The following is a 24,510-nucleotide window of genomic DNA, read 5'->3' on the forward strand; positions in this document are numbered from 1 at the left end:
GAGGGGCGCCCTCCGAAGCGCTGCTTCTCCCTGGGGCTGCCTGGTGACTCCACTCTCTTTTTGCATTCAGGGACCCCTGGCAGTGGGCCAGGCTCCGCCTGGACAGCCTCTTTCTGCCCTCCGGCCAACTCGGTATCTTTTTTGTTCGGGGCTGGGGTTTGTTTTTTGTTAGCCGGTCGGTGCCCCAGATGTCGCAGGCCGCCTCCAGTTGGGGGTGTCTGCCTGCCCCCGCTCTCCTAGCCATGAAACGGTTGGCGTGGGGCAGAGAAGAGCTGGGGCGGGTGGGGTGCTTCTGTTCTAAATGGGCCAGTGCGCGCCCACACCATGCCACGTGTGTGTGTGTGTGTGTGTGTGTGTGTGTGTGCGTGCCCGCCCGCCTGCCCGCCCCCTGGCAGCTCTGCACCGAAGAGTCTGGGGCAGAGGCAGCATTGGGGCTCCAAACTCTCTTCCCTGAACTCTCTAAAAACAGAGCGCCCCTTTTTCACCTTGGCCCCCACAGGGACTACAGTTTGTTCTGTTGCTTACAGTTACAGCGAGCAAGCAAGCGAGCAAGCGAGCACCTCCTGTTGCCAGGAATTCTGCCGCCCAGAGCCAGGGATGGCGAGGGCCAAATAGACTCGGGGACTCCCACTAACGCTGAAGTCCCCTTGGCTTGTTTTCCCCTGTAACTTGCTGCTGCTCTTTCTCCTGGATTTGATTAAGATGCAAATCTTTGCCTCCTGTTTCTGAGCTGCTGGCAATTAGACTTGGTGTGGAACAGTGATTCAGACTGGCGCTGGGCTGGCTGGGCACCGCCTCTCCCATCTCTGGCTGCTTGGCCGGCCGGCTGGTGTGCGTTGCCGGAGTGTTGTGCTAGCTCAACCCCAGCCTCTGCTCCTTCACTCGGTGGTTCTTTGTCTTGCCCCGGCCAGGTGCCGTCCCTCCCTGGGAAGTGGCCCCTCTGGGTTCCTCGGCACTAGATGGGGCAGTGGAATCGGAGGGCCCGAGAGGCTTTGCACAGCTGTGTCTTTGGGAAACTCCCCAGGACAGCTTAGATTGGGACAGGAAACCTTCGTTTTTGTTTCGTTTCATTTTGGTGGAGAGCAGAAGAGCTCTCTTGCTGCCCAAGTCAGGAGCTGTGCTCTGCTCTGCTAGGGAGAGGGATGAGGCCGGCTGTAGAGGCGGACGGGAGGAGAGGGACCGTGTTGCCAGAGAGCCCCCGTGGGCTTGCACGGAGCCCGGCCGCTTGCCATGTTTCCAGGTGGAGCTGCTGCACGCTGACACTCGCTGCTTCCTTCTGTGCACCCATTTTCTGTCTCCTCCATTGCTTCCTTGCTCGTGGCAGGTTTTGGTGGGTGGACGCTCAGACATCGTGCTGTTTTCCGTATGGGCACCGAGGAGAAGATAAGGCGTGTGCTCTTGTCTGGAGACCGCAGCTTTCTTCTCCCTCCCCTGCGCCCACCCGCCCGTGCTCAGCTGCTCTGAATGCCCTGGAGGGGGGCGCTGGCTTTGCTCCCAGCGGAGAGTGCAGGAGGCTGCCCAGAGAGAGGGGCTTTGCGACGAAGGGCACTGCGTGTGCACCAAGGCAGAGGCCTCCCTGGGTGGGTCGGGGGGTGGCCATGCTGCCACCAGCAGGGGCTTCATCCTGCCCTCCCCAGCACCACCAAAAGGCTCGCTTGGCCTTGCTTGGCGGTGACTCTTTGGGCTTATTCCCCCACCGCACACAGACTAGCGTGAGGGGCCCTTCCGAGGGCTCACCCCACTGGCAGTGCTCCCCCCCCCCCGCTCTGTGGGCAGGAGTCTGAGCCTGTGGGGTCGCGGTCCCTGCCTGTCCCTGTCCTGCAGCAAAGCTTTGATTGTGGAGCTCTTTTTTGTTCCTTGTGGGTTTATTTTGCATACAGTGTGACATGTGGGCCTTGTGTTGTGGTGTTTCTGACTTTCTGTGCCTTTCCTTCTGTGTTTTGTTTCTCCCGCTTCTCCTCAGTTTGCCGCGGGGCCTCGACCTGCCCATCACCAGGTACAGTACCCTCCTCGACCCCCTGCTCCCCTGTGCTGCTGTTGCTGCTAACCACCGTGTGGGGAGAGGGGAATGATGGGCCGGCCCTCCGCCACCGCCTCGGGGCCTGCTCCGGCTCCTCGCTCCACCGTTGCCTCTATTCACAGCCCCGCTAACGGCCCATGGGGCTGAGGCTGCGCTGGCCGCAAGCGTCCCCGCTCCCTGGGCCTGCCTCGTGGCTGCTCTCCCTGCATCTGGGGACACAGGCAGCCTGCTTGCTTGCAGGAGTCCGCGTGGCCTCCCAAGGGCAGCCCTGTCTCCCCTGCCACTGGGCCGCTCGAGCGGTTTGCTGGGCTTGGCCCTTCTGGGCGCCGCAGGGCAGCCTTGGGAGGGGGCTTGGCTGTCTAGCAGGGACTCTTCGGGATGGGCATCGGGGCTCCCCCACTGGCCAGGCTGGGGGTAACCCCACTGCAGAGCCGGAGCTAGGGCGGCAGGGCACATGCCCCAGATCCGCGCCCCCAGCCCGTGTGGATCCAAGCGCGGTCACGGGGACCTGGGCAAGGCTGGGCCCCTTCGCCAGCCAGCTCCCAGGAGCCTCTCGCAGAGCAGTCCAGGTCGTGAGGGGGACCTGTGGGGGGCGGTTGGCCTTTGTCCACGGCTGCGCTTGGATTTTCAGGAGGAGCACCAGTGGCGATGCCCTCCCACCCAGAGCCCCGCTCCAGTCCCATATGCCTAGGAGAGGACAGACGGGGGGGCTCTGGAGGGAGCTGCACATGGAAGAGAGGCCCGAGGCTAGCGGAGAGGTGGCGGCTGTGAGTGGGCGGGGCGGGGGCTAGTCAGAGTGGGGCCGTGTTCTGCCTCTCTGGTTGCAGACACGGGATAGGCCCCGATCCATTGATGTGGCAGTGGGGCAGGGCTGCAGAGAGCAAGAGGCATGTGCTGGGGACCGAGTGCCTTGGGACTCGCAGTTCGGGGACGACGGAAGCAAGGATGGGGTCGTTGGGATTCCTAGTCCGGCGCTTGGCAAAGTTGCATTTTGAGACTGCTTTGGCAAAATCTGCAACTTGTTTTCAAACTCCTGTACAGGGACTCAACTCCACTCCAAAGAACAAAGGTGGGGGGGGGGGTCAAGCCCCCCGAGTAGGGTGGGAGGGAGGGCCTCCGCTGTCCCAAGCAGCACCATGTGGGTAGCTCGTTGAGGATTTCTGCGTTGGGGGGGGAAGGTGTGTGTGTGGGGGGGGGCTTCTTGCCCCAGCTCTTCTGGCTGCCAGCTGCAGAGGAACACAACAGCTCTGCCAGAGGTTCTGCTGGGGCCCCACTGAGTGTTGCCACGTGCCGTGTCGTCCGGCGATGGTTGTGTCCTCCTGAGCGGTTTGTGTGCTCGAGCCATTCACTGGGCATGACTTCTGCCCAGCCAGTTGGGCGTGTGGGCCACCAGCTGCTCCTTGGGGGCAGGGAGGGAGATGTCGAGGCTCCTCCGTGGAGAGACGTGGGCCGCGGTTCCTTGGGGCTCCCATGTGTCGCCTCTGACTGTGGCATCCACTGTGACCTTGCGCAGTGCTGCAAGCAGGCAGCGAACAGCCGAAGTTCCCACACGCAATTAGCAGCCGCGTTTGCATGTCAACTGTGACGCAAAGCTGTTCGGAAAGGGAGAAGGAAGGAACCTTGGTGAAACCTTGGAGGGTGTCAAGCGCTTGGCTTGGCTTCCCGGGAGCGGCAGGGGGGAGCTTGAAGCAGCCTCCTCTCGGGCGGACCTCGACCCCTGCGGGGGTGGGGGTGGGGGGCGTCTGCCTCCCACTTGAAGCCCAGACCCCGCCGTCAGGCCAGCGGGCAGTCTCCTGCCCGGGAGGGGTGCCCCCTGGCCACCGAGAGCAGAGAGGTCCCAAGGCTTCCCTGGCTGCAAGCGTGTGTGTGGCCAGGGCCTGCCCGTCCTAGCGGGGAGGCGTAGTGCAGATGGGGTGGCCCAGTTCTGTGTGGCAAGCCCCAGACTTGCTCCCGCCGCCCGGCCCCCCCGGGTTGGGTCAGCCTGCTCCAGGACAGCAGGGGGACCCTTGCCGCCGCCTTTTGGGGCCCGCCTCTACTGAGGGGGTCCGGGGAACGGCCGCTGGGGCTCCTGGCCGATGCAGGTGGGCCAGGAATCTGGGCCGGGGAGTGCGGGAGGGAAGGGCTGCAGGCAGAGCAGGGCGGCTCGCCAGGGCAGAGCTTTCCCCGAAGCCCGTCTGGTCTCTTCCGGGCCCTGCTTCCTCCTCCTCCTCCTGCTGGTGGGCCAAAGAGCATTTGAAGGCCCTGGCCGGCTGCAGGCGGGCGCTTCCGGGCAGGGCAGGGCGCGGCAGGCGGGCCTCCTCCGGGTGCATGCTGGGTCTCCCCCCCCCCCCGTTGTTGCCCTGCCGGCTCTTCCATGGGCTTTCTTTCTGTTTCCCGCTGCTGCTTTCTTGCTCCGTTGTTGAAGGGAGGATTCCGGCCCATCCAGGTAACTTCCGCTTCTGGCCCTGCATGGCCTCCCGGTCTCGGTCACGCCTCCTTCCCGATGGGCATGTTTCTGTCACGCCTGCGGCCCCGCTTGGGCGGCGCGCTCTCACCCCGGGCTGCTTGGTCTTTCTGTGGCAGGAGAAGTCCTCCCAGCCAGAGGGGTGGCCGCCTCTTAAAGACAAACGGAGGCCCCCAGGAGCGGCTTGGCAACCGGAGTGTGGGGGTGGCCCGGCTGGGCCTTGCTTCTCGCTTCTTCTCGGCCACTTGGTGGTCTTGGCAACCCCTGTAAGAAGCTCGTCTCCAAGACCCTTTCCTGCCTCCCCCCCCACCCCCGGGCAAGGCTCTCTAGACGCAGCAGCAATCCTGGCTTACTGATTCACCCCCAGCCCAGCCCAGCCCACCCCCTGGTTCCCTTTCTGGTTGCTCTGGGGAACGGGGACTTCCCGATGAGGCCTTTGGAGGCCAGCGGGGCCACTGCCCCGGGCACCTCTTGCTCCTTCAGAAGGCGACCCGTTGAAACATTGGGCTCCTTGCTTCCTTCCCCCCTCCCTCTCCCTCCTCGCCCCCACCGCCCCGGCAGTTTTTCCAGAGGCCTCAGATCCAGCCTCCGCGAGCGACGCTCCAGAACAGCAGCCCTTCCCTCCGTCCTGGTGCGCAGACGCCAACCGCTGTCTATCAAACCAATCAGCACATCATGATGGTGAACCATCTCCCCATGCCGTACCCCATGCCTCAGGGCCCCCAGTACTGTATACCGCAGGTAAGACCCCCTGTGGGCTGGACTTCTTGCCTACGGGCGTGTGGTGGGGCTGGATGCTGGCTCGGCAGCGGCCCCCGAGTGGCGGCCAGAGGCAGGGGCTCTCTGGAGGAGGGCCTGGGGCTGCTCCACTGCTGAGTCCACACCACCTGGCAGCTTCTGGTGCCCGTCCCGTCTCCACATGCCAGCAGCAGAGGGAGGGCGAGGCCCGGGAAGTGGGCTGTGGCTTCCGTAACTGGGCCAGGGAGGGAGATCTGGGAGCCGCCAGGGCCCCACCCTTGGCTCCCCTCACCCTGGCGGCCCGGCCCTTGCCGCTGAGCCACTTTGGCAGGGTGGGGTGGGGTGGGAGGGGGTCTGGCTGCCCCTCCCTGCCTTTCCTGGGCAAGGGACAGCCCTTGGAGTCTGTCCTGGGCCAGCAGCCGTGAGCAGCCCTTTTCGTGCTGAAAGTGCCGCCTCCCCGGGCGCTGCTCTCAGCTCCTCCCGCTGTTTCTGCCGCAGTATCGCCACAGCGGCCCTCCTTACGTTGGGCCCCCACAACAATATCCGGTTCAGCCGCCAGGGCCTGGCCCGTTTTATCCAGGACCGGGGCCTGGAGAGTTCCCCAATGCCTACGGTAAGGAGAGTCCCCCTTTGCGTCTGGGGCGGGGGGGGGGAGGCGGCAGGTCACCCGGCCGTTGGGGGCTGGGCCGTGCCCACAGCAGCCCCTCCCCTTTCCGGTCAGACGAGGACGGCCGTGGTGCCTGGCGTGTGCCCGTCGAGCTCCCTGGTGGCTGCATTTGCGGCTGGGCTGGGCACACGTGCTTGGCCCTCCTTGCTGCTCCCAGGGGGCCCTGTGAGGTTCTGCCCCCCCCCCCCGTTGGGGGCCCTTCCTCCTGTGGCAGGGGGCAGCTCCTTGCTTGGCGCCTGCCTGGGACCCAGGCGCTGGGGCCCCCATCTCCTCTCCGCCCGCCAGGAGGCAGGCATGCGGCTCCCCTGTCCTGAGGCCTGCGGGGCGTGTGGCTTCCTCCCCCGGCCCTCTTCTGGAAGCAGCTGCTCCCCCCCCAGCATCTCCAAGGACCGGTGGGCTGAGTGGGGTGTGTGTGTCTGTGTGCCCCCCTCTGCAGGAGCCCCCTTCTACCCCAGTCAGCCGGTCTATCCGTCAGCACCCATCATAGTGCCTACGGCGCCGCAGCAGCAGCAGCCGCCGCCGCCGCTCCCACCAGCCAAGCGTGAGAAGAAGACGGTAAGGGAGCCGGGCCGGGGGGGGGGGCGGCTGGATCACACCCCCTGCTGCAGCCCCCACCTGCCTTGGCCTCCGCCCAGCGGCTGCACGGGAAGCCAGCTGGCCCTGCTGGGGGTGGCCTGGGCAGGGTGCCTTCAGGCCTTGGCTCTTCTTGCTCCAGATCCGCATCCGGGACCCCAACCAAGGGGGCAAAGACATAACGGAGGAAATTATGTCTGGTGGAGGGAGCAGGAACCCCACTCCGCCCACCGTCCGGCCCACGCCGACCCCCACGCCGCCCCAGGTAACGACCGTGCGGGGAGGCTTGCTGGTCTGATGCCGGTGCTGCTGCTTGTGGCCCCTCCTGGGCTGCAAGGCTGACCTCGTGGGGTCGCCCCCAAAGAGCTGCGGGCCCCGTCCAGTTGAGCACCTCTCGTGTGGTGTTCTCCCCTCTGGGGAAGGCTCTGCTTGTGCCCGGCCCCCTCGCTCTGAGCCAGTGTTGGCTGCTGCCATCGGAGCAGAGGACGCGGCCTCCGACGGAGTCCGGCCCTGGGGCCGTCTCGCTCAGGATTGTCTGCCCTGACTGGCCCTGCCCTCTGGCCCTGCCCTCTGTGGTGGTTTGTCTCCGACAGGCGGCATTCTGCTTTGGCGGCGGCTGAGCGGGCGCAGCCAAAGGGGGCTCCCAGGATGGCCGCCCTGCTCCCCTCCAGGGGCCTCTCCCGTGGCTCATCCAGTGGAGAATGTGCCACCACGGCTTTAGCTGGCTGGGCCCCACAGCCTGTGGCTTTCTGAGGCACCACCTTAGAAGGGGCTGGGGCTGGGGGGAGTCCTGCTCCCCACACTCCCGGGGGTGTGTGTGTTCCAGTCCAGCCGTGCTGCTGCCAAGAGTAGCGCTCTCTCCTCCCGCGACTGCTGCTCTTCTCCCCATAGGTGCTGCTTCTTTGTGGGGTCTCTCTCTCTCCTCTTCCTTGGTTTCCGTTTTCTCATCCGTGTGTGTGGGTGGGGCGGGGGGTCCTGGCCCCGCTCGCTCGCGCTCCACGTTGCTGGCTTCTGTGTCCGCACGCTCGTGCTCACCCTTTCTTGTGCTTCCCATCCCCGCAGCTGCCCAGCCAGGTCCCAGAGCACAGCCCTGTGGTCTATGGGGCTGTGGAGAGCTCTCCTCTCGCCCTTGCTGCCGCCCCCAGCAGCAGCAGCAGCAGCAGCAGCAGCGCCCCCGTCACTGTGACGAGCGACCTGAAGCAGCCAGGTGGGTTCACGGGGGGGGGGGGAGGTGGAGAAGTGCTGCCGGCCTGTGTGGCGTGACTGAGGCGGGAGGGGGAGGGGAGGGGGAGGGAGACGCCTCGGGGTCCTGCGAGCTGCCCGGCTTCTCGGAGGCCTGGGCCCTTCCTGGGGGGCAGCCGGGGTGCCATCCAGGACTCCAGGCTGCAGCGACCCAGCAGCTGCCTCCGTGAGGCACCCCATGGCGGGGTGGGGGTGGCCAAGGCCCTTTCCAGCCGTTGGCCAGCCTGCCTGACCCCCAGGCCCTGTGCTTGGAGCAGCCGGAGGAGCGCTTGGGCTGGACTTGGCTGCCCGGCAAGTGGCCGCAGACGAGCCCAGCGGCCGTCCCTGCCTCCTGCCACGGTGGGGGAGGCCCGAGAGGTGCTCTGGACATGCGTCCTGCAGGGTCCGGCCAGCGGCTGCGCCCTCCTCTTTGAGGGCCTCCAGGAGGAAGAGAGGGTGTTCCTTCCGGCGGCGCACGGTCCGTCAGGTGAGGCGAGGAGCCGCGTGGCCGTTGAGCTGTCTCTCTTTCCTCCTCCCCAGAAGAGAAGCCTCCGGAAGAGCCGGCCGAGAGACCTCCTTCGCCTGCCCCCCGAGCAGAGCCCAGCGGAGAGCGGCCCCCTTCCCCAGAGCCCTCCTTGGAGCTGCCTCTCGCTCCCTTGCCCTGCCCGGCCGCGGCTGCCACCGCCACGCCTCCTCCCGGGAAGCCAGCGCTGGCAGCAGACTCTGAGGAGGGGTGTGAAGCGGGGGCCACCCTGCCGGAGGAGGCCCCCTCGCCCCCCAGCACCGCTGCGCCCTGCATGGAGCCGCCCCATTGCCCCGCGGAGGAGGAGGAGGAGGCGGCCGAGGTGTGCAGGGAGCCCCTGCGGATGGGCCCCAGGGACCCCCCCACGACTGCTGCTACTCCTCTTGTGCACGAACTCAATGGAGTGGCGGAGAGGGTCCCTGTGACTGCCAGCGAAGAGGTCTTGCCCTCCTTGGCTGCCCGGCTGGAGAGCCCGGAAGCCTCCCTGGCCCAAGTGGATGCTGCTTCCGCTCCGTTGCCGCCGCCGGCGCCGCTGCCGCCTCCTCCCAACCCTCCCCTTCCGGTTGCTGCCGTGAGCGCTGCCACCCCTCCGCCGCCCTCGCCGCCGCTGCCGCCGCCGCCGCCCTCGCCGCCTTCTCCTCTCGCGCTCGCTGGTGCCCTCCCTGCTCTTCAGGAGGCGTTAGGTGGCCAGGAGCCCACGAGAACTGCCCTCCGCGAAGAGGCCCACGAACCGCTGGAGGGGGACGAGCTGGAGGTGGACGGGCAGCCCGAGGAGAGCGCGGAGGAGGCTCCGGGCTGGAACTCCAGGAAGGGCCCCGGACCCGGTAAGCGGGCTGCTTGGGCCCATCTCCGCCTGCCCCGCGGGAAAAGGCCGAGTGGGCGGGAGCCTTGCTGGCCCAGGGCGGGGCAGAAGCCGGCAGAAGTTGGGTGTCTGCAGCGTCGCCTCTTGGGAAAGGAGCCGGAGAGGTCTCCCTTCGGGGTGTGGGCTGCTGGAACGGGAGGGGCTGGGCGAAGGCAGCACAGGGTCCGTCTGGGCCTCAGGCGGCCGGCCCTGCCCTGTTCCCCCAGGAAGCTGCCAACCCCCAGCCCGCCTTGCTGGCGGCCTGTGCCTGCTCACCGCGCAGTTCTTGGAGCGCTCCCTTCCCGCTCCTTCCAGCTTGGCTGCTTCATGAGCCTTCGCCGCGTTTTCTTGGCGGCTAGATGGAGGGGCGGGGAGAGCGCCTGATGCCTCCGGCCCGTGGTGGGGATCCAGGGCTCGGCGCCTTGCCATTCTCGGGCCCCGAGGCGGCTTCTCCTGCATGCCCCAGCCGTGGACTTGAGTGGCGCTGGGCCCAGGCGGGGCTGGAATGCCTGGCCAGGTCGCCCTGCAGAGTGCGGGATGTTGGAAAGGCCCCTCCAAGCGGGGCGCTCTAGGGCAGCTGCACGAATGAGTCAGTCTGTCGCCCTTGCGGGAAGAGGGTGGGAGGCAGTGGGTGCCTCTCTCCTGGAGAGGGAGGGAGGAAGAGGGGCGGTCTGGGGAGAGCAGCCGAGATCTGGACTTGGCTGCCTTCGGTGTCCCTCGCGTTGGGCAAGCCGAGAGACGCAGGCCGTGGTTGCCCGGAGGAGAGTCCAGGCGGCCTGCTGGGGGTCCCAGGCAGGAGCAGGACCGAGGCTTTGCCAGGCTCTTGGGCCGAGACCCCTCTGGGCCCTCGCCCTGACCCTTCCCCTTCCCCGGTGCGCCTGGCGTTCTCCTCTCTGTGCTGCTGCCAGCAGGGTCCTGGTGAGCCCCCTGAGGTGCCCGGGCTGCCGGCGCTCCTCTCGGCCCTCTCCTCTGCCGCGAAAGCCGTACTGCGCTTCAGCCGGAAGGCCAGCTGTCCTGGCTGCGTGCGGGGCAGGGGGGCAGAGAGGCCCGCGGGTGGCACCCGGAGTCAGAGCCGCCAGGGGGCTGGCTGGCGCGGCTCTTTGCAGGAAGCCAAGGAGCAGAAGCCGCGGCTCCCTTTCCGCTCGCCCAGCCGACCGGGGTGCCGCTGCTGCTGCTGCTGCTGCCCCCTCTTGCAAGGTGCTCTGAGGCCCTGAGTGGTGCTGCTGAGGTGGGCAGGGCTGAGCTGCCCCAGCCCAGCCTGACAGGGCTGTATGTCACAGTCTTCTGCCCTTGCATCACGGCCCGGCAACGGGGCCCTGCCCCAGCCAGGCCCTGCCCGTAGGGCTCTCCCTCCTCCTCCTCCTCCTCCTTGGTGTCTGGCCATTGGTGGGCCGACTGGGCTGGGAGCTGGGCTGGCTTCTCCCTTGCTGCCCGAGTCCTCCGCGGGGGGCACAGTGCTGCTTCCTGGTCTCGGCCGTGAAGTGGGGCTTTCTGGCCGCTTGGGCCTTCTCAGGCGCTGCGTCTCCAAGCCCCCTGGGGTGGCGTGAATGCCTCTCCCCCACCCCAGAAAGCATTGTAAGAGGAGCGTTCTGTGCTGAGGTGGGAGGGGGTGTAGTGGGGAGGCCCCCTCACCGGACGGGGGGCGGGGAGTGCTCCTTCCTTGGGGGAGCGCCACACCCACCCACCCACCCCGACACACACAACCGCAAGTCGCAGAGCAGCTCTCTGGCCCGTTTCTCCTCTCGGTAAAGACTGCGGGAGAGGTCTGGGCCTGCGAGCGGCTACGGCTTGGCGTTCGGCCAGTTCCGCCTGCTCGTCATTCAGCAGAGCCGAAGTTTCCGTGTAGTGGGAGCTTCCACTTGACCGGAAGGGCAGGCGCAGAGCTGCCCCCTGAGGCTGCCGTCGCTCTCCTGAGCGTCCCGCCAGCCCAGTTCATCCCAGTAGCGAAGCTGGGATTCCTCTGGGCTTTGTGGTGTGGCCGGGACCCCGTGGCCTGTCCTCCGAAGGGAGGGAAGTGGGCGAGCCCAGCCTGGCCGCAGAGGGAGGAGGGCCGCATCCTGACCCTCGGTGGCCCTTCAGGGTTGACGGTGATCTGCTGGGGCACCGCCCGGCCTTTATGCTCCAGAGATGCTGCCCGCTGGGCAGGGCCCGGCCTGGCTGTTCCTGGCAGCCCCTTTTGTGGTCTCCTCATGTTGCAGAGCCAGTGCCTGTGGTGTTCTTGGACCGGCTTTGGCCGGGCTGAGCCCAGCTCTCTGGGCCCACCATCTCTGGCGGGCGCTAAACCCCCCCAGCTTGCTTGGAGCTTGTCCTCGGTGAGCTCCGTCAGAAGCAAAAGTGAGCAAAGGCCCGAAAGGCGCTTCTCCTCCAGAGTTGTGCGGTTGGTGTTTGGCGCCCTCTGGGGTGGGGATCTGGAACTGCAGGTTTGGGTTGGGAAGGGGTCCCAGTGTGCCCCCCCACCCCGCTCTCAGGTCTGTGCTTATCCTAACTCTTTCCTCCCTCCATGAGAAAAAGCAGACTAATGTGCTGCCAAGTTTCTGTGTTGGATCCTGCCCGGGGCCGCAAACATATTTCAGATTCTCGGGAGTTGGCAGCAAATATCAGGGTTTCCCCAGCTGTGGCTTCCATGTTTCTCCGTGGCTTCGTGCATATGACAGACAGACACTCCTGTTTCAGATTGCAACCAAACTAGAGTTTCTTGACCCTGGTACTAAAGTGCCCTGCTGTCAGTGATCTTGCATACACTGTATTGATAGGGTTAGAGCCCACAGAATAGTTCACATGGATGGGTAGTTTTAAGAGAGCTGTGTTGCATTTTTTATTTTTTGCATCCTCTCCCCCTGCAAAAAATTGGGGTCTCTTTCACTGTGCAAGAGAGAGGAGGGTCTTGCCAGGGCCTGGCTGCTTTGTCAGACTGCAGAGAGGCCTTGAGGAGGGAGAGCCGTGCCGTCTCTAGTGCTGTGCTTGCGAACTTTGGAACTCCCTGCTTTGCTGTGGGCGGAAACGCCAGGTGTGCACACGCAAGAAGCTGCCTGAATCGGTCCATCTTGCTTGGCGTTCAAGCAGAGGAGGGTCTTTCCCAGCCCTTCCTGGAGATGCTTCCAGAGCCAGGGCCTCTGCCCCGGAGCTGTGGTTCTCCCCTCACCCCACCCCCTGTTGTTGCCTTTTGCAAGGCTGTGGCCACTTGCTGTCCTTTCCTTGGTAGTCTTGAGTTTGTCGAACAGGCCGCACTGCTGCTCAAAGCTCACCTGCTCCCAGCGGGCTTTGGACTTGGCAAGTAACTTGTCTCAACTTCTCTTGTAGCCCACACAGTTGTAACTGCACCAAAGACGTGGAAGAAGCCAAAAGATCGGAGCCAACCCACCGAGGAGGGGGTGGAAGCTGAGCCCGAGGTAAGGGGGGCTCTCGCAGGCCCCGCCCGGGCCTCCGAGGGGCCCCCGCGCTTGCCCCGCCCCGGGCCTGCCTCTCCCTGAGTGGCCCCCGAGGAGAGCCCCTGGCCTGCAGTGGGCAGTTCTGAGTGGAGGGTGTGAGCGGGCAGTTGTGGGGACGGCGCTGTGTGGAACTGGCCCGGGCGCAGCCTCGTGGCCCCTGCCGCCCCCCTGGAGGGGCTTCGAACGACAGACCCCAAGAGAGGTGTGCGTATTGCGCGGCACCTTCTTCATTCCGCCCCAGTGTCGCCTGCCTGGTCTCTCTCTCTCTTTTCTGGGTTTGGATAAAGACGCGCCTGTCCTGTGGCTGGGGGGCGAGCAGGGTTTAGGCTGGTTGTAGGTTCCTCTCCCCCCCCCCCGTATTTTTGAGGAGTGCCCTAGAAATGTAAGGCCAAGACCATTCCCTTAGGAAGAGGCTGTTGTGCTGAGCGGGGTGGGGCCGGGTGTGCCGGGCAGTGTCCATTCTGGGCTGGGCTGGCTTGTCTTCCAGCCGAAAGCAGAAGAGGAGCTTCGAGGTGACCGAATACTTGAATCGGAGCGAGAGGCGATGAGCCACGGGGCCTGCCCCGGGAGGGACTCCCCCGCTGACCTCCGAGCGGTGCCGGCCGCGGAAGAGAATGGCCAGCAGGAAGGGGAGCCCATCGGGAACGGTGCCGAGAGCGTTTCCGAGGGCGAAGGCGGGGATGGGCCTCCAGGCTGCCCAGAGAGTCCCAGTGAAGCCCCAGCCTGCCAGTATAAGCCAGGTAGGGGGCCGGTCTGCTGCCTTGGCAGAACTCCTCCTCCTCCTCCCAGGGAAGGGGAGGCCTCGCTCTGTCTGCATCCTGGTGGCCAAGGCTGGAGGGGAGACGGCCCCGCCTGGGCCTGGCAGAGCGGAGCCTTCCTCGCTGAGGAGCCCCTCTCCTCTGGCAGCCGTTCTGTGCCAAGGGCTCCCAGTCTGTCTTCAGCAAGTGGGCCCCTTCTGCCCCAAACCTTCAGCTCGGGCACCCCATAGGGGGTGTGTGTGTGAAAAGTGGAGAGGCAGGAGGGCTGCGAGTGCCCCCCGGGAGCCCTTCAGCCCCCCCCCCCCGGCCTGCACTGATGGGGGGCAAGCAGCACCCCCGCGTCCAGATGGGACCCAGGCCGTCAGCATGCAAAGCATCTGTTCTCCCCCAGAGCTGCGGCCCGCTCCAGGTGGGACTGCTGGGTGTGGTGGGCTTCTCGGCTGAGGAGCCCGGCTGGCAGCCCGTGCCCTGCTTGCGCCTCCTGACTCGCCCTCCGGCCCCCTGTGTCCCGGGCGGCGGCGGCGGCTTCTCTCTCCAGGAAGCGCGCCGGGTCTCTCGGGAGTCCATGCCTGGGCTCTGCTCCTTGAGGCGCTGCAGCGCACCCAGTCTGGAGCGGGGACTCGAGGCCCCCTCCGCTCGTCGGACTCCTGTGCGTTGCCGGTTTCTGAGCAGCCCAAGCGGCCCCCGGGAAAGAGGAGGCCCCCGAGTGTCCGGACCAGTCGAGCGCGGGGCTCTCTGCACTCTGCTCTGGGGCCAAGACGGCCAGCCGCAAATGGGGGCTGCAGCTGCTGTGTGGCGAGCGCCAAGATGCCCAGAGGTGGCGGGAGCGTGTGGGTGGAGCAAGGCGAGGGCCGTCCTGAGGCGGTGGGTCTCCTTACAGAGCCCTGGAAGCCCCTGGACTCGGAAGGGAAGAAGCAGTACGGCCGGGAGTTCCTGCTGGATTTCCAGTTCATGCCTGCCTGCATCCAGAAGCCGGAGGGGCTGCCGCCCATCAGCGATGTGGTCCTGGACAAGGTCAGCGGCCGGCTGGGGGGCAAGGCGGGGGGGGGGCGTGCTCTTTGGGATGTGGCCCCGTCTCATCCCTGAGAAGCGGCTACTGGGCTTGGCTGCAGTCGAGGCCCAGAGCTGGAAAGGTCCCCCTCTCTGGTGCATTCCTGGCCCTGGGAGGAATCTCCCCTTGGCCGGGCTTGTTTCTGTAGGCATGAAGCGGCTTCTTCCAGGTTGTGGAGTAGCCAAGTGGCCTTGAGCCATCTCCTCCCGACTGACTCCGCTTCAGCTGGTTTCCTCACAGCAGGACGGGACCGAGAGAGAGAGAGAGAGGAGAGCCCCCCCTCTGCCTTTGGGGTTGACTTGCAGCTCTTGCAGCTTCTTGGGAGTGTCCGATGAACGCCCTTGCCTGCTCATCGGTCTCGGGTGGCGATCCTTACCCTGCGCGTTTCTGTCCCCGCACAGATCAACCAGCCGAAGCTGCCTCATCGAGCGCTGGACCCTCGGATATTGGCACGGGGTCCAGATTTCACGCCAGCCTTTGCGGATTTTGGAAGGCCCATCTCCAGCGGGCGGGGGGCAGCTGTAAGTCTGAGCGAGCGGCTTCAGGAGCTGCCTCTGGCTCCCCTTGAGACAGCCCACAGTCCAGCGTGCCTCCCGCTGCTCTGGCAGCTCTCTCTCTCTCGCTCGCTCCTGTCTCCCTGTAGCCCACCAAGCCCCTTGGTTTCTGCCTTTCTCTCCCAAGGCGTCAGTTGGCAGCTGGACTCCGGGCCCGGATCAGCAGCCTCTGGCTGGGCTGGCCTTGTGCTCAGGCGGCCCTCTGGCCTGGCGGGTGGGGTGTCAAGGGCAGGGACGGTCCGGGAAGGGGAGTCCCCTTGGCACCGAGGAGCGGGCCGAGCCCCAGAGGCGCTTGCAGGCGGGCAGCCCTTGCCTCTCGGCCGGAGGAGCAGCTGCCCTGCCGGGGCTTGGAATGGGAAGTGGCCGGGGGGGTCGGAGTCCTCCTGTGACTGCGTACAGTCCCCAGGGTTGGACCCTGACCTCTTCTTCCAAAGCCTTGCCAGTGATGCCCTCCTGCCAGCGGCAAGGTGTGCACCTTTCCGGGGAGAGGAGCGTGGCGTGGGCAAGCGCCTCCTGCTGCCGACACCGACACCAGCCCCGCCCCACGTTTTTCTTGCCCCGCTTTCTCTGTAGGTCTGCAAAGTGCAGCCCCCCCCGGGACTCCAGTCGCTGGCTCGGTGTGGCACCCCGGCGTGCCCTTTGTTGGTCCCGTCTCACCCGTCGAGGAACCTGCAGATAGGGGTAAGCCAGCCTCCCCCCCCCCCACAAGAGAGGAGCCCCCGAGCCCCAGCCTCGCCTGGAACTGGCGGCAGCCTTGCGTTGTGCTCCCCTCTAGGCCGTCTCTTCCGTGGTGGGTGGGACGTCACCAGCAGAGGGCATGCTGGGACTCTGGCCTGAGCCGGACCCACCCGGGGCTGCGCTGGGCAGTCCTGTGGAGAGGGGGAGACCAGGTAAGTCCTGCTTGGCCCGGCCGGTGGGGCCTGAGTCTTCAGGGCTGGGGGCGCGTTGCACGGCTGGGTGGCGGCAGCTTCTCCTTTTCAGGGGTGTGTGTGTGTGTGGAGAGTGTCTTGCTCACCTCGGCACCCAGTGACACAACTGAAGCTTCTGCTCGGGAAAACGGTTGTCGTCGTCTTTCCAAAAGAATGCAGAAGGCTAGTCGGCTCCCTGGCTTGAGCAGGGTTTGCGGGAGCCTCCTGAGCCCGGGGCCTGCCCTGCCAGAGCCATGGGGCTGTGCTGGCCCTGCAGGACGGGGACGGCTGGCCTGACAGTGGCGGAGGCGGGGGAGTCTTTGCCCCGAGGGCAGGCTGTCTGCCGGGGCTGCCCGTGGGGGGCATCGCCGGGCCTGGTGGCCTCCGCAGCGTCAGCTCCCCCTGTTGTAGGGGTGGCTGGTCGCTGAGGAAGGGCGGTGGGGCCCTTGCCCAGATCCTCCTTGTGGCTGCTGAGGGGAAGTAATGTTTGGGGCCTGGTTTTTGTCTCAGCTGCTGAACGTTGGAGCGCGGAGATCTCAGCCAGGCCAGAGGCGGGAGCCCCGGAAGATCATCACCGTTTGCGTCAAAGAGGACGTCCATCTCAAGAAGGCCGAGAACGCCTGGAAGCCGAGCCTGAAGCGTGACTCGCAAGCCGAGGAGCCGGAGAACATCAAGACCCAGGTGAGGCCGGAGGAGGGAGCAGTGCGCGCGGCCCAGCCGAGGAGGAGGCCAGCCCCGGGCTCCTTCCCAGGAAGAGCTCTGCCGAAGGGTGTGCCCCGCGCAGGCCAAGGCTCCTCAAGGCGCCCGCCTCTCCCCCCCCCCTCCCTCCGCCGGCTGGCTCGGGGGTCCTGTGGAAATCGGCAGCCGGGAGCAGGGCTGCTCTCTCGCCTGGCCCCCTTGGAGGGTCTCGCCTCATGCCGGCTGGCTTCTCCTCCCCGCCAGGAGCTGTTTCGCAAGGTCCGGAGCATCTTGAACAAGCTGACGCCGCAGATGTTCAACCAGCTGATGAAGCAAGTGACCGACCTGACGGTGGACACCGAGGAGAGGCTGAAGGGGGTCATCGACCTGGTCTTTGAGAAGGCCATTGACGAGCCCAGCTTCTCCGTGGCCTATGCAAACATGTGCAGGTGTCTTGTCACGGTAAGGCTGGGGGAGCAGCTGGTGCCGGGGGGGGGGGGAGATGCAGCCCATGGCTGTGGGCGGCAGGTCTTCTGCAGGCTACCCAGCTTGGGTGGGGGCGGCCCAGAGCACCCGCAGCATTGCTGTGGCCCTGCTCAGTCCCAGGGAGGGGCCAGGGCAGGGTGCTAGCTGCATCCCTCGCCCTTCTGCTCTGACCAGGCTCACTTGCACCTGCTCTTCCAGGTGTGGGGGGTGTCTCCCCCCCCGCCCCCATTGCCAGCCCGAAACAGCAGAGGGGTGGGGGTGTTGAGCAGGGAGAGCCTGGGAAGCCGGAGGAGGGACCACCCAGGAGCAGCTCCTCTCCTCGGCCAGGCGCAAGACGCCCTTCTCAAATGGGATGGGGCTGCGGGGGGGCTCGCCTCCTCTTCCTCTTCCAGGCCAGGCAGGTGGGGCGCGGCTGCTTTCTTGGCGGCGGAGTGTCCTCCGCAGCCTGGAGCCTCCCAGAAGCAGGCCAAGCCGGCGTCCTTCCCTCCGGCCTGAGAGGCAGCCTGGCCTGGGCCGGGGGCGGGGGGGGGGGCCTCCCAATGGCTTTAGACACCGGGTGTGGTGGCTCACCACCCTCCTCCTCCTCCTCCTCTCCTCCCTCCTGCTGGTGCCTGGCATTGGCCACAGCTGAAAGTGCCCATGGCAGACAAGCCCGGGAGCACCGTCAACTTCCGCAAGTTGCTACTGAATCGTTGCCAGAAAGAATTTGAAAAGGACAAGGCCGATGACGATGTCTTTGAGAAGAAGCAGAAAGAACTGGAAGCAGCCTCACTGGTGAGTCTCCCGGAATGGGCCTTGCCCCTGCTGCCCCGGACCCATGAGGCGCCTCTTCGGCTGGAGCTGAGCTTACGTTTCGCAAGGGGGGAGCAGCGGGCCTCTCCAGCCCCACCACAGCATCCCTGCAGGGGTGGCGGCTGCTGCTGGCTTTACCCCCGTGGGCTTTCCTTTTAGCTTGTGAGCCCTATGGGGACAGGGGACCAGCTGTTGGTGGTTTGAAAAGCTCCCATCAGCTGCGTGCCCAAGAGCCGGGAGGTGAATCGGAGGGCTGAGGGTCTGGGGCTGCCCAGCCCGGGGAGAGTCCCCTCCGCCAGCCCCTTCTCCGCTTCCCTCTCCTGCCCTGCAGCCGGAGGAGAGGACGCGGCTTCACGACGAGCTGGAAGAGGCCAAGGACAAGGCCCGGCGGCGCTCGATCGGCAACATCAAGTTCATTGGGGAGCTCTTCAAGCTGAAGATGCTGACCGAGGCCATCATGCACGATTGCGTGGTGAAGCTGCTGAAGAACCACGACGAGGAGTCCTTGGAGTGCCTCTGCCGCCTCTTGACCACCATCGGCAAAGACTTGGACTTTGAGAAAGCCAAGGTCAGGAGAGCCCCGGGAGGCGGGGGGGGGAGATGGTGGAGCCCCCTCTGAGCATCGGAAGGGGCCGGGGTGCACCTGGAGTGCGTGGTTGGAGGTCTGTCGGCTAGGCGGGCCTGCCGGATCGGCCCCGCCCTCATCCGAACTGGCAGCAGCTAACCGGGCGAGAGAGCCGTGAAGATGTCCACTCTGGGTGTGGCGGCTGCAGAGAAGGCAGGTTCCATGCTAGGGGTCGGTCAGAAAGGGCCTGACTAACTGGCTGACTCATTTCAAAAGGGAAGGCTGGAGAAAGTGGGGCGGGGAGGGGGGAGACATGATGGAAAGATTGAGGGAGAAGTTCTGTGGAGAAGCTCCTCTCTGCTCTTAGAACACTAGAACTTGGGGTCCTCCAGCAGAATGGAGGTTGGGCAGGCAGGAGACTCAGAACAGACAAAAGAGATACACACACACACACACACACACACACACAATGTGTCGTTAGCTGATGGAACTCCCTGCCACAAGATGTGGTGATGACAAGCAGTGCCTTAAATGGTTTTAAATTGAGATCTGACACATTCATTGAGACGGAGGAGTCAGCCCTTGGCTTTTAGCCACAATGAATCCTCCGGATTCAGATGCAGTGAACCACTGAATACCATTTGCTAGGGAGCAGCAGCAGCAGGAGAGGGCTAGTTCTGGGGTGGGCTGGACTAGAGAGGCCTTCGGTCTGATAACGCAACCTCCTTCTATGTTCTGGTGTTCTTCGAGGAAAGGTGAGAGCATCTCTCTGTATTGTAGCCTCGGATGGACCAGTATTTCAATCAGATGGAGAAGATTGTGAAAGAGAGGAAAACCTCCTCTAGAATCCGGTTTATGCTTCAAGATGTCATAGACCTCAGGCAGGTGAGCCAAAGGAAGTGTGTGTGTGTGTGAGAGAGAGAGAGAGACACATTATTTCATTTCATTCCATTGTATGAATGAGTGGTCAGGAAGGACAGGTACCGTCCTTGCCTGCTCCTTCTGAATCTCTTGCCACGGACCGCCGGCCATATAGTGCAGTGGTGGGCAGTTGAGTTGCCCTGCAGGCCGGGGGCAGGCCGGCTTGCCGCCAGAGGGACCCCCTCCGCCGTGGGGCTGGCTGGCATCCCTCTCCAGGAACTGGCTCCTTCTCCCTCTGCAGGAACTGGCTCCTTCTCCCTCTGCATGCACCTCCACCACCCCATGGGTGTGTGTGTGGGGGGGCAATGTGCCTGGAAGATGCAGGTAGGTTGTGGCCAAGACTGTGTGTTCGGGACGGGCGTTTCTCGGGGATCTCGGCTGCTGCCTCAGACCTTGTCTTGATTGGCTTCTGTAGTGTAACTGGGTCTCGCGGAGGGCGGATCAAGGCCCCAAGACGATAGAGCAGATCCACAAAGAAGCAAAAATTGAAGAGCAGGAGGAGCAGCGGAAAGTCCAGCAACTGATGACCAAAGAGAAGAGGAGGCCGGGTAAGTTCCCTGGCGCTGCTGCAGCCCCACGAGCAAGGGGAGAAAGCCGTCTCTGCCCAGGTGCCTTGGTGAGGCTGGAGGCAGTGGGGAGAGGCTTCCGTGCACTTCCCCCATGCCTGCCTGGGTGTGTGTTGCTGAGAGCAGCCTCACCAGGGGATCTGCATCTGACCTCGGGAGGGAGGGAGGGAGGGCTCTGTGTGCGCGTGCGTAAGAAAGCCGCTTAGCCAGAAGTGCATCTGGAAATGCAGCCCAGGCTCGGCTGGGGAGTGCCCTTTCCAGAGAGGGAGCGGCCCCGTCTGTCCGTCCTCGCCTTGGCTTTCGAGGCCTGGGGCCCACTGAAGCCAAGCTGACGGAGGGGCGCCAGGGCGAAGGAGCTGGTGCCGGACGGCGGCCCCCTTGGTCTGGAAGGCAGCTTTGCCTATCCATAGCCGAGCCGTCACGGAGCGGGGTTGCGCTGGTTCTTTGGCAGGTGTCCAGAGGGTAGAAGAAGGTGGCTGGAACACGGTCCAGGGGGCCAAGAACAGCCGTGTGCTGGACCCCACCAAGTTCCTTAAGATCACCAAGGTGTGTGTTGGCAGGGAGAGGGAGTGGCTGGAGCCCAGGGCGGGGCGGGGCAGGCGGCCTCCCCGGGACCACCGGGGAGGCATTTCAAGCCGGGGGAGGGAAGGAGGTGGTGGCTGCCCCTGCGGGGAAGGGCCGGGCCGGGTTTTCCAGACTCTCCATGATTTGGCTCCCCCCCCCGGTGTGTTGCAGCCCACGATCGATGAGAAGATCCAGCTTGTGCCTAAAGCCCAGTTAGGCAGCTGGGGGAAGGGCAGCAGTGGCGGCGCCAAAGTCAGTGAGATTGGTGAGTGGAGCTGGGGGCTCTGTGCCCCCCAAGGGGGCTGCAGCCTGGCCGGGTGACCTCCCTGCTTGAAAAAAGTCCTCCCCGTCTGACACGCCGTGAAACGGGGGGCCAAGCGCACTGAAAGGCTGATGCATCAACACAGGCCAGAACCTATGAGCTGCATGCCTCTGGGCAGCTTGGGACCGTGTTTTGCTCTCCTGCATAACTTTGGCTCCACTTCTGCAAGGAGCTCGGTAGGCCACTGAAGCCCCCTCGCCCCCTCCCAGCTTGACTCAGCCCCCAAGCCCCTGGGGTCTCTCTCTCGGTGTCCCACTCAGCCCTTCAGGGCTCGACGCTTGTGCCGCTTTCCCCGCGGAGCGCCTCGGCACCCAGGGCCCCCTTCTCCGCTTGCCGGGGATGCAGAGCACCTGCCGGCCGGCCTCCAGCCGCTCACCAGTTGGTCACTCGTTGGCATTTGTAGCCAGGCAGCGCGGCACAAATGCCTGCTCCGAAGGAGCGCTGCTCCCTGCGTGGGGGCAGCTGCGTGGCCGGAGTCCCTGAGCTGGCTGTCACTCTCCCCACATCCTCTTGCAGATTCCTTACGACCAAGTGCCACTAGTTTGAACCGCTTCTCTGCACTGCAGCCTCCCGTGTCGTCCGTGTCTGCCTCGGCCACCTCCTCCGAGCTGGACCCTCGCAGGGCCTTAACGAGGTAAGCATGAGCCCCCCTCTCCCCCCCCCCCCCGCCCGACCAATGCTCGGTGTCCGCGCTCTTCGGGCTGGATCTGGCGTGCGCAGGGTCGCCAGGGGGAGCCTTTTGCCCGTGGACCTTTGTTCTTCCTCCCACAGTCGGGGGAGCACAGGCCGGGAGAAGAACGACAAGCTGCTGCCCTCTTCCCTGTCCCGGCCCAACACCTTCCTGCGGGCCGGCGGCGGCGGCAAAGAGCTGCTGCTCTTGGACAACCAGGCCCAGGAGGAACAGCGCCGCGAGATGCTTGAGACGGTGAAGCAGCTCACGGGCGGCCTGGAGAGTGAGCGGAACAGCCTGGAGACGGAGAGGGCCAGAGCCAAGGAGACGGGTGAGCCGGCCGCTGCCGCCTCTCTGCCAGCACCCGTGTTTGGGGAGGACTCCTGGCTCAGTGGCCGGCCCCTGCTTGGTCTGGCCGCCCTTCCAGGCAGGGCTGGGGAAGATCCTGCCCCTTGAAAGCCGGCTGCCAGTCAGTGCAGAGAGGCTGAGCTGCAGGCTGCTTGGGGGGTCCGTCAGTTCTCCCAGAGTCCCTTGTGGCCTTCCGCAAGATCTGCGGGAGATTTCTGTCTGAGCAGACATTGGGTGGGTTTAATCTGGCCAGGATTGGGGGATTTGGCTGGGGGGGGGGGTGTTTTTCCCTGACCATTTGAGGTGTGTGCTGTTAATTTTAAACATTCCTCTCCTGCCTTCCTTGTCAACGTGAGCTCAGAAAACTCAGTTGTTTTTTAATATCTGCAAGCAGCTTAGAATTTTTGGAAAGCCAGCAGGGCTGAATTGCATTTTTAAAGGGGAATTTAAGTGCAAAGCAGATGACAGAAGAGTGGCTGTAAACTCTTCTGCTTCCCTGCACATTGGAATGGGAAGAGTTAGGCGGTTCATAGCAAGCTGCCTTTCTGACTCGGGAGAGGCTCAGGTGATTCTTCGCAGTGGCCCCTTTGCCTTCCAGAGGGCTTTCTTGGTCTCATGTCTGCCTTCTTCCATTGCCTCGACAGCCAAGCCTGAAATCTCCCCGTTACCTGGCCAAGAAAAGTCTGCATTGTCAGAAGAGGAGCTGGAGAGGAAGTGCAAGTCGATCATTGATGAATTCTTGCACATTAATGACTACAAAGTAAGTCGGGCAGTGGCCCGTCCCAACGAGCTCCCGCACAGGCCGGGCCTCTCGGCTCCCTCTCTCTGGGGTTCTAGCATGACGTGGCCCCATCTCCAGGGGCTGGCTGCACAAGCAGGAGAGAAGCGGGCCCTCCCAACTCACCCTTGGCGTTCTCCGCACAGGAAGCAATGCAGTGCGTGGAGGAGCTGACCGTGCCGGGCGTCCTGCCCGTCTTTGTGCAAGTGGGAGTGGAGTCCACCCTGGAGAGGAGCCAGATCACCAGAGACCACATGGGCCAGTTGCTGTACCAGCTGGTGCAGTCGGAGCAGCTGAGCAAGCAGGACTTCTTCAAGGGGTGGGTAGCCTGCCAGGGCAAGGGCCAGCCAGATGGCCTTCCTTTGGGGCGGGCAGCCCGAGGCGGCTGAGCCCGGCTGGAGACCCAGCCTGCCTGCCTTCCTTAGCTTTGCTGACACCCTGGAGATGGCGGACGACATGGCGATCGATATCCCCCACATCTGGCTGTACCTGGCTGAGCTGGTGACGCCCGTCTTGAAAGAAGGAGGGATCTCTCTGGGAGAACTGCTGGTGTAAGTGGGGCTTCTCCTCTGCGGGCGAGCAGGGAGCCTGAGCTGGCCCTCGCTGCGGCTCCCTTGGGCCGCCTTTCTGTTGCAAGGCAAGCCAAGAGGTGGTGGGGAGGGGCAGCCCTTGGAGCAGCGGCCTCCAGGCACGCCAAGCCAGGGGGCAGCCACCAGCCAAATGACCCCGCTGGCTTTGTTTCTGCTTGTTCTGGTGCAGAGAATTTAGCAAGCCGTTGCTTTCTGTGGGAAGAGCTGGCATCTTGCTTTCCGAAATCCTGCACCTTCTATGCAAACAAGTGGTGAGTGTGTCGGTCTCTGGGGGTGCCCAAGAGGGTCTGGCTGGCAAGACTCCCGCCCGTGTGCGTGACAGTCACCCTTCTCTAGCAGGGGGTTCGGTCCCGCCCTATGGGAGGCGCAATGCCTGGGGGCGGGCGGGTCTCCCCTTCGCGCTTGCTCGAGAGCGAGGCTGGACTGGTGGTGCTGGCTGCTGCGTCCCGTGGGGCAGGGCTCTGGCAGAGCCTCCTAGTCGCCGCTCCACAGGCCCCCCCCCACACACACACACTTGCTTTGTCTTCTAGAGCCATAAGAAAGTGGCAGCCTTATGGAGGGAGGCTGGCCTCAGTTGGAAAGACTTCTTGCCCGAAGGGGAGGACGTCCACACCTTTCTCACGGAGCAGGTGCGCTGGGAGCCTGGGCGGGGTGGGGTGCGCTGCCCTTCCTGGCCCCTCCAGAGGAAAGCAGATCAGAATTCCAGGCTCTGGGCAACACGGTGGCCCCTCCCAACGCCGACCGTTGGAAGGCCCGGTTGCGACACTCCCCTTTCCCAGAGCCCTAAGAGCCGGGAAGGGCTTCCTCTGACTTTCCCGTGTGGCTTCCCTTCTGCTGACGCTCTCTCTCCTCCTCCTCCTCTGCAGAAGTTGGACTTCACCGAGACGGACAGTTCCAGTTCCTCAGAAGCACTTTCAAAGAAAGACCTCTCTGCTGAAGAGCTGAACAAGCAGCTGGAGACACTCATTAAGGAGGAGAAGGCGAATGACGAGCAGATCTTTGACTGGGTGGAGGTACACAGCCCCTTTGTCGTGTTGCTCCCCCTAGGCCTGGCCACGGACTGTGCCTGACCTGCGTTCTGCGCCTCCTGCAGGAATGCCCTCAAAGGAGGCAGAGCCCTGTGCCTCGGCTCCTGGGTGCCTTCAGGGTTGCCACACACACACACACACACACACACACACACACACACACACACACACACACGACCTTGGAATGGGGGTTAGTGATGGTGGGTTGCCAGCCTTGTCAGGAGACCTGATGTGGCCGGGTTAGAAGCACGGCATCAGTGTGTCTGCCTAGAAACATGTACACGGACTGTGCTTTAGTTGTGTGGCGCGGAAGTGTCGTCCCAGAATCTTCCTCCTTCTCTCCTCTTACTGTTGTGAAATGGGCTGCGGTCTTGACTGAATGAACACAGCGGGGAGGGGGGCTGTCGAAATGGCTCTCCTGTTCCCAGAAGCTCTTCAGGACGGCTGAGCTGAGCTGATCAAAAGGAGCTGAATGAG

The 24,510-nt window shown here is 64.6% G+C and overlaps 1 protein-coding gene across 13 annotated transcripts in view; it reads left to right on the forward strand.

The window, feature by feature from the left end:
• Nucleotides 1-24,510, forward strand: part of EIF4G3 (eukaryotic translation initiation factor 4 gamma 3) — a 51,215-nt gene that overhangs the window by 23,849 nt on the left and 2,856 nt on the right. For 8 of the 13 annotated variants that reach the window (XM_053281013.1, XM_053281009.1, XM_053281014.1 and 5 more), the window contains 29 exons: nucleotides 1,964-1,996; nucleotides 4,425-4,445; nucleotides 5,025-5,204; nucleotides 5,700-5,814; nucleotides 6,305-6,423; nucleotides 6,584-6,706; nucleotides 7,504-7,648; nucleotides 8,203-9,009; nucleotides 12,327-12,415; nucleotides 12,942-13,194; nucleotides 14,093-14,226; nucleotides 14,665-14,784; nucleotides 15,391-15,498; nucleotides 16,236-16,406; nucleotides 16,668-16,865; nucleotides 17,517-17,663; nucleotides 18,013-18,249; nucleotides 19,027-19,131; nucleotides 19,583-19,715; nucleotides 20,185-20,279; nucleotides 20,469-20,562; nucleotides 21,136-21,253; nucleotides 21,391-21,620; nucleotides 22,282-22,397; nucleotides 22,562-22,734; nucleotides 22,841-22,966; nucleotides 23,175-23,256; nucleotides 23,536-23,634; nucleotides 23,872-24,018. In XM_053281013.1, the coding sequence (XP_053136988.1) occupies nucleotides 1,964-1,996; nucleotides 4,425-4,445; nucleotides 5,025-5,204; nucleotides 5,700-5,814; nucleotides 6,305-6,423; nucleotides 6,584-6,706; nucleotides 7,504-7,648; nucleotides 8,203-9,009; nucleotides 12,327-12,415; nucleotides 12,942-13,194; nucleotides 14,093-14,226; nucleotides 14,665-14,784; nucleotides 15,391-15,498; nucleotides 16,236-16,406; nucleotides 16,668-16,865; nucleotides 17,517-17,663; nucleotides 18,013-18,249; nucleotides 19,027-19,131; nucleotides 19,583-19,715; nucleotides 20,185-20,279; nucleotides 20,469-20,562; nucleotides 21,136-21,253; nucleotides 21,391-21,620; nucleotides 22,282-22,397; nucleotides 22,562-22,734; nucleotides 22,841-22,966; nucleotides 23,175-23,256; nucleotides 23,536-23,634; nucleotides 23,872-24,018 (4,518 nt within the window). The remainder of the gene's footprint in view (nucleotides 1-1,963; nucleotides 1,997-4,424; nucleotides 4,446-5,024; nucleotides 5,205-5,699; nucleotides 5,815-6,304; nucleotides 6,424-6,583; nucleotides 6,707-7,503; nucleotides 7,649-8,202; nucleotides 9,010-12,326; nucleotides 12,416-12,941; nucleotides 13,195-14,092; nucleotides 14,227-14,664; nucleotides 14,785-15,390; nucleotides 15,499-16,235; nucleotides 16,407-16,667; nucleotides 16,866-17,516; nucleotides 17,664-18,012; nucleotides 18,250-19,026; nucleotides 19,132-19,582; nucleotides 19,716-20,184; nucleotides 20,280-20,468; nucleotides 20,563-21,135; nucleotides 21,254-21,390; nucleotides 21,621-22,281; nucleotides 22,398-22,561; nucleotides 22,735-22,840; nucleotides 22,967-23,174; nucleotides 23,257-23,535; nucleotides 23,635-23,871; nucleotides 24,019-24,510) is intronic. The other 5 variants (XM_053281012.1, XM_053281016.1, XM_053281022.1 and 2 more) reach the window with 2 other exon arrangements.

The sequence above is a fragment of the Hemicordylus capensis genome, chromosome 16, assembly GCF_027244095.1.
Source record: "Hemicordylus capensis ecotype Gifberg chromosome 16, rHemCap1.1.pri, whole genome shotgun sequence".
NCBI classification, from domain to species: Eukaryota; Metazoa; Chordata; class Lepidosauria; order Squamata; family Cordylidae; genus Hemicordylus; species Hemicordylus capensis.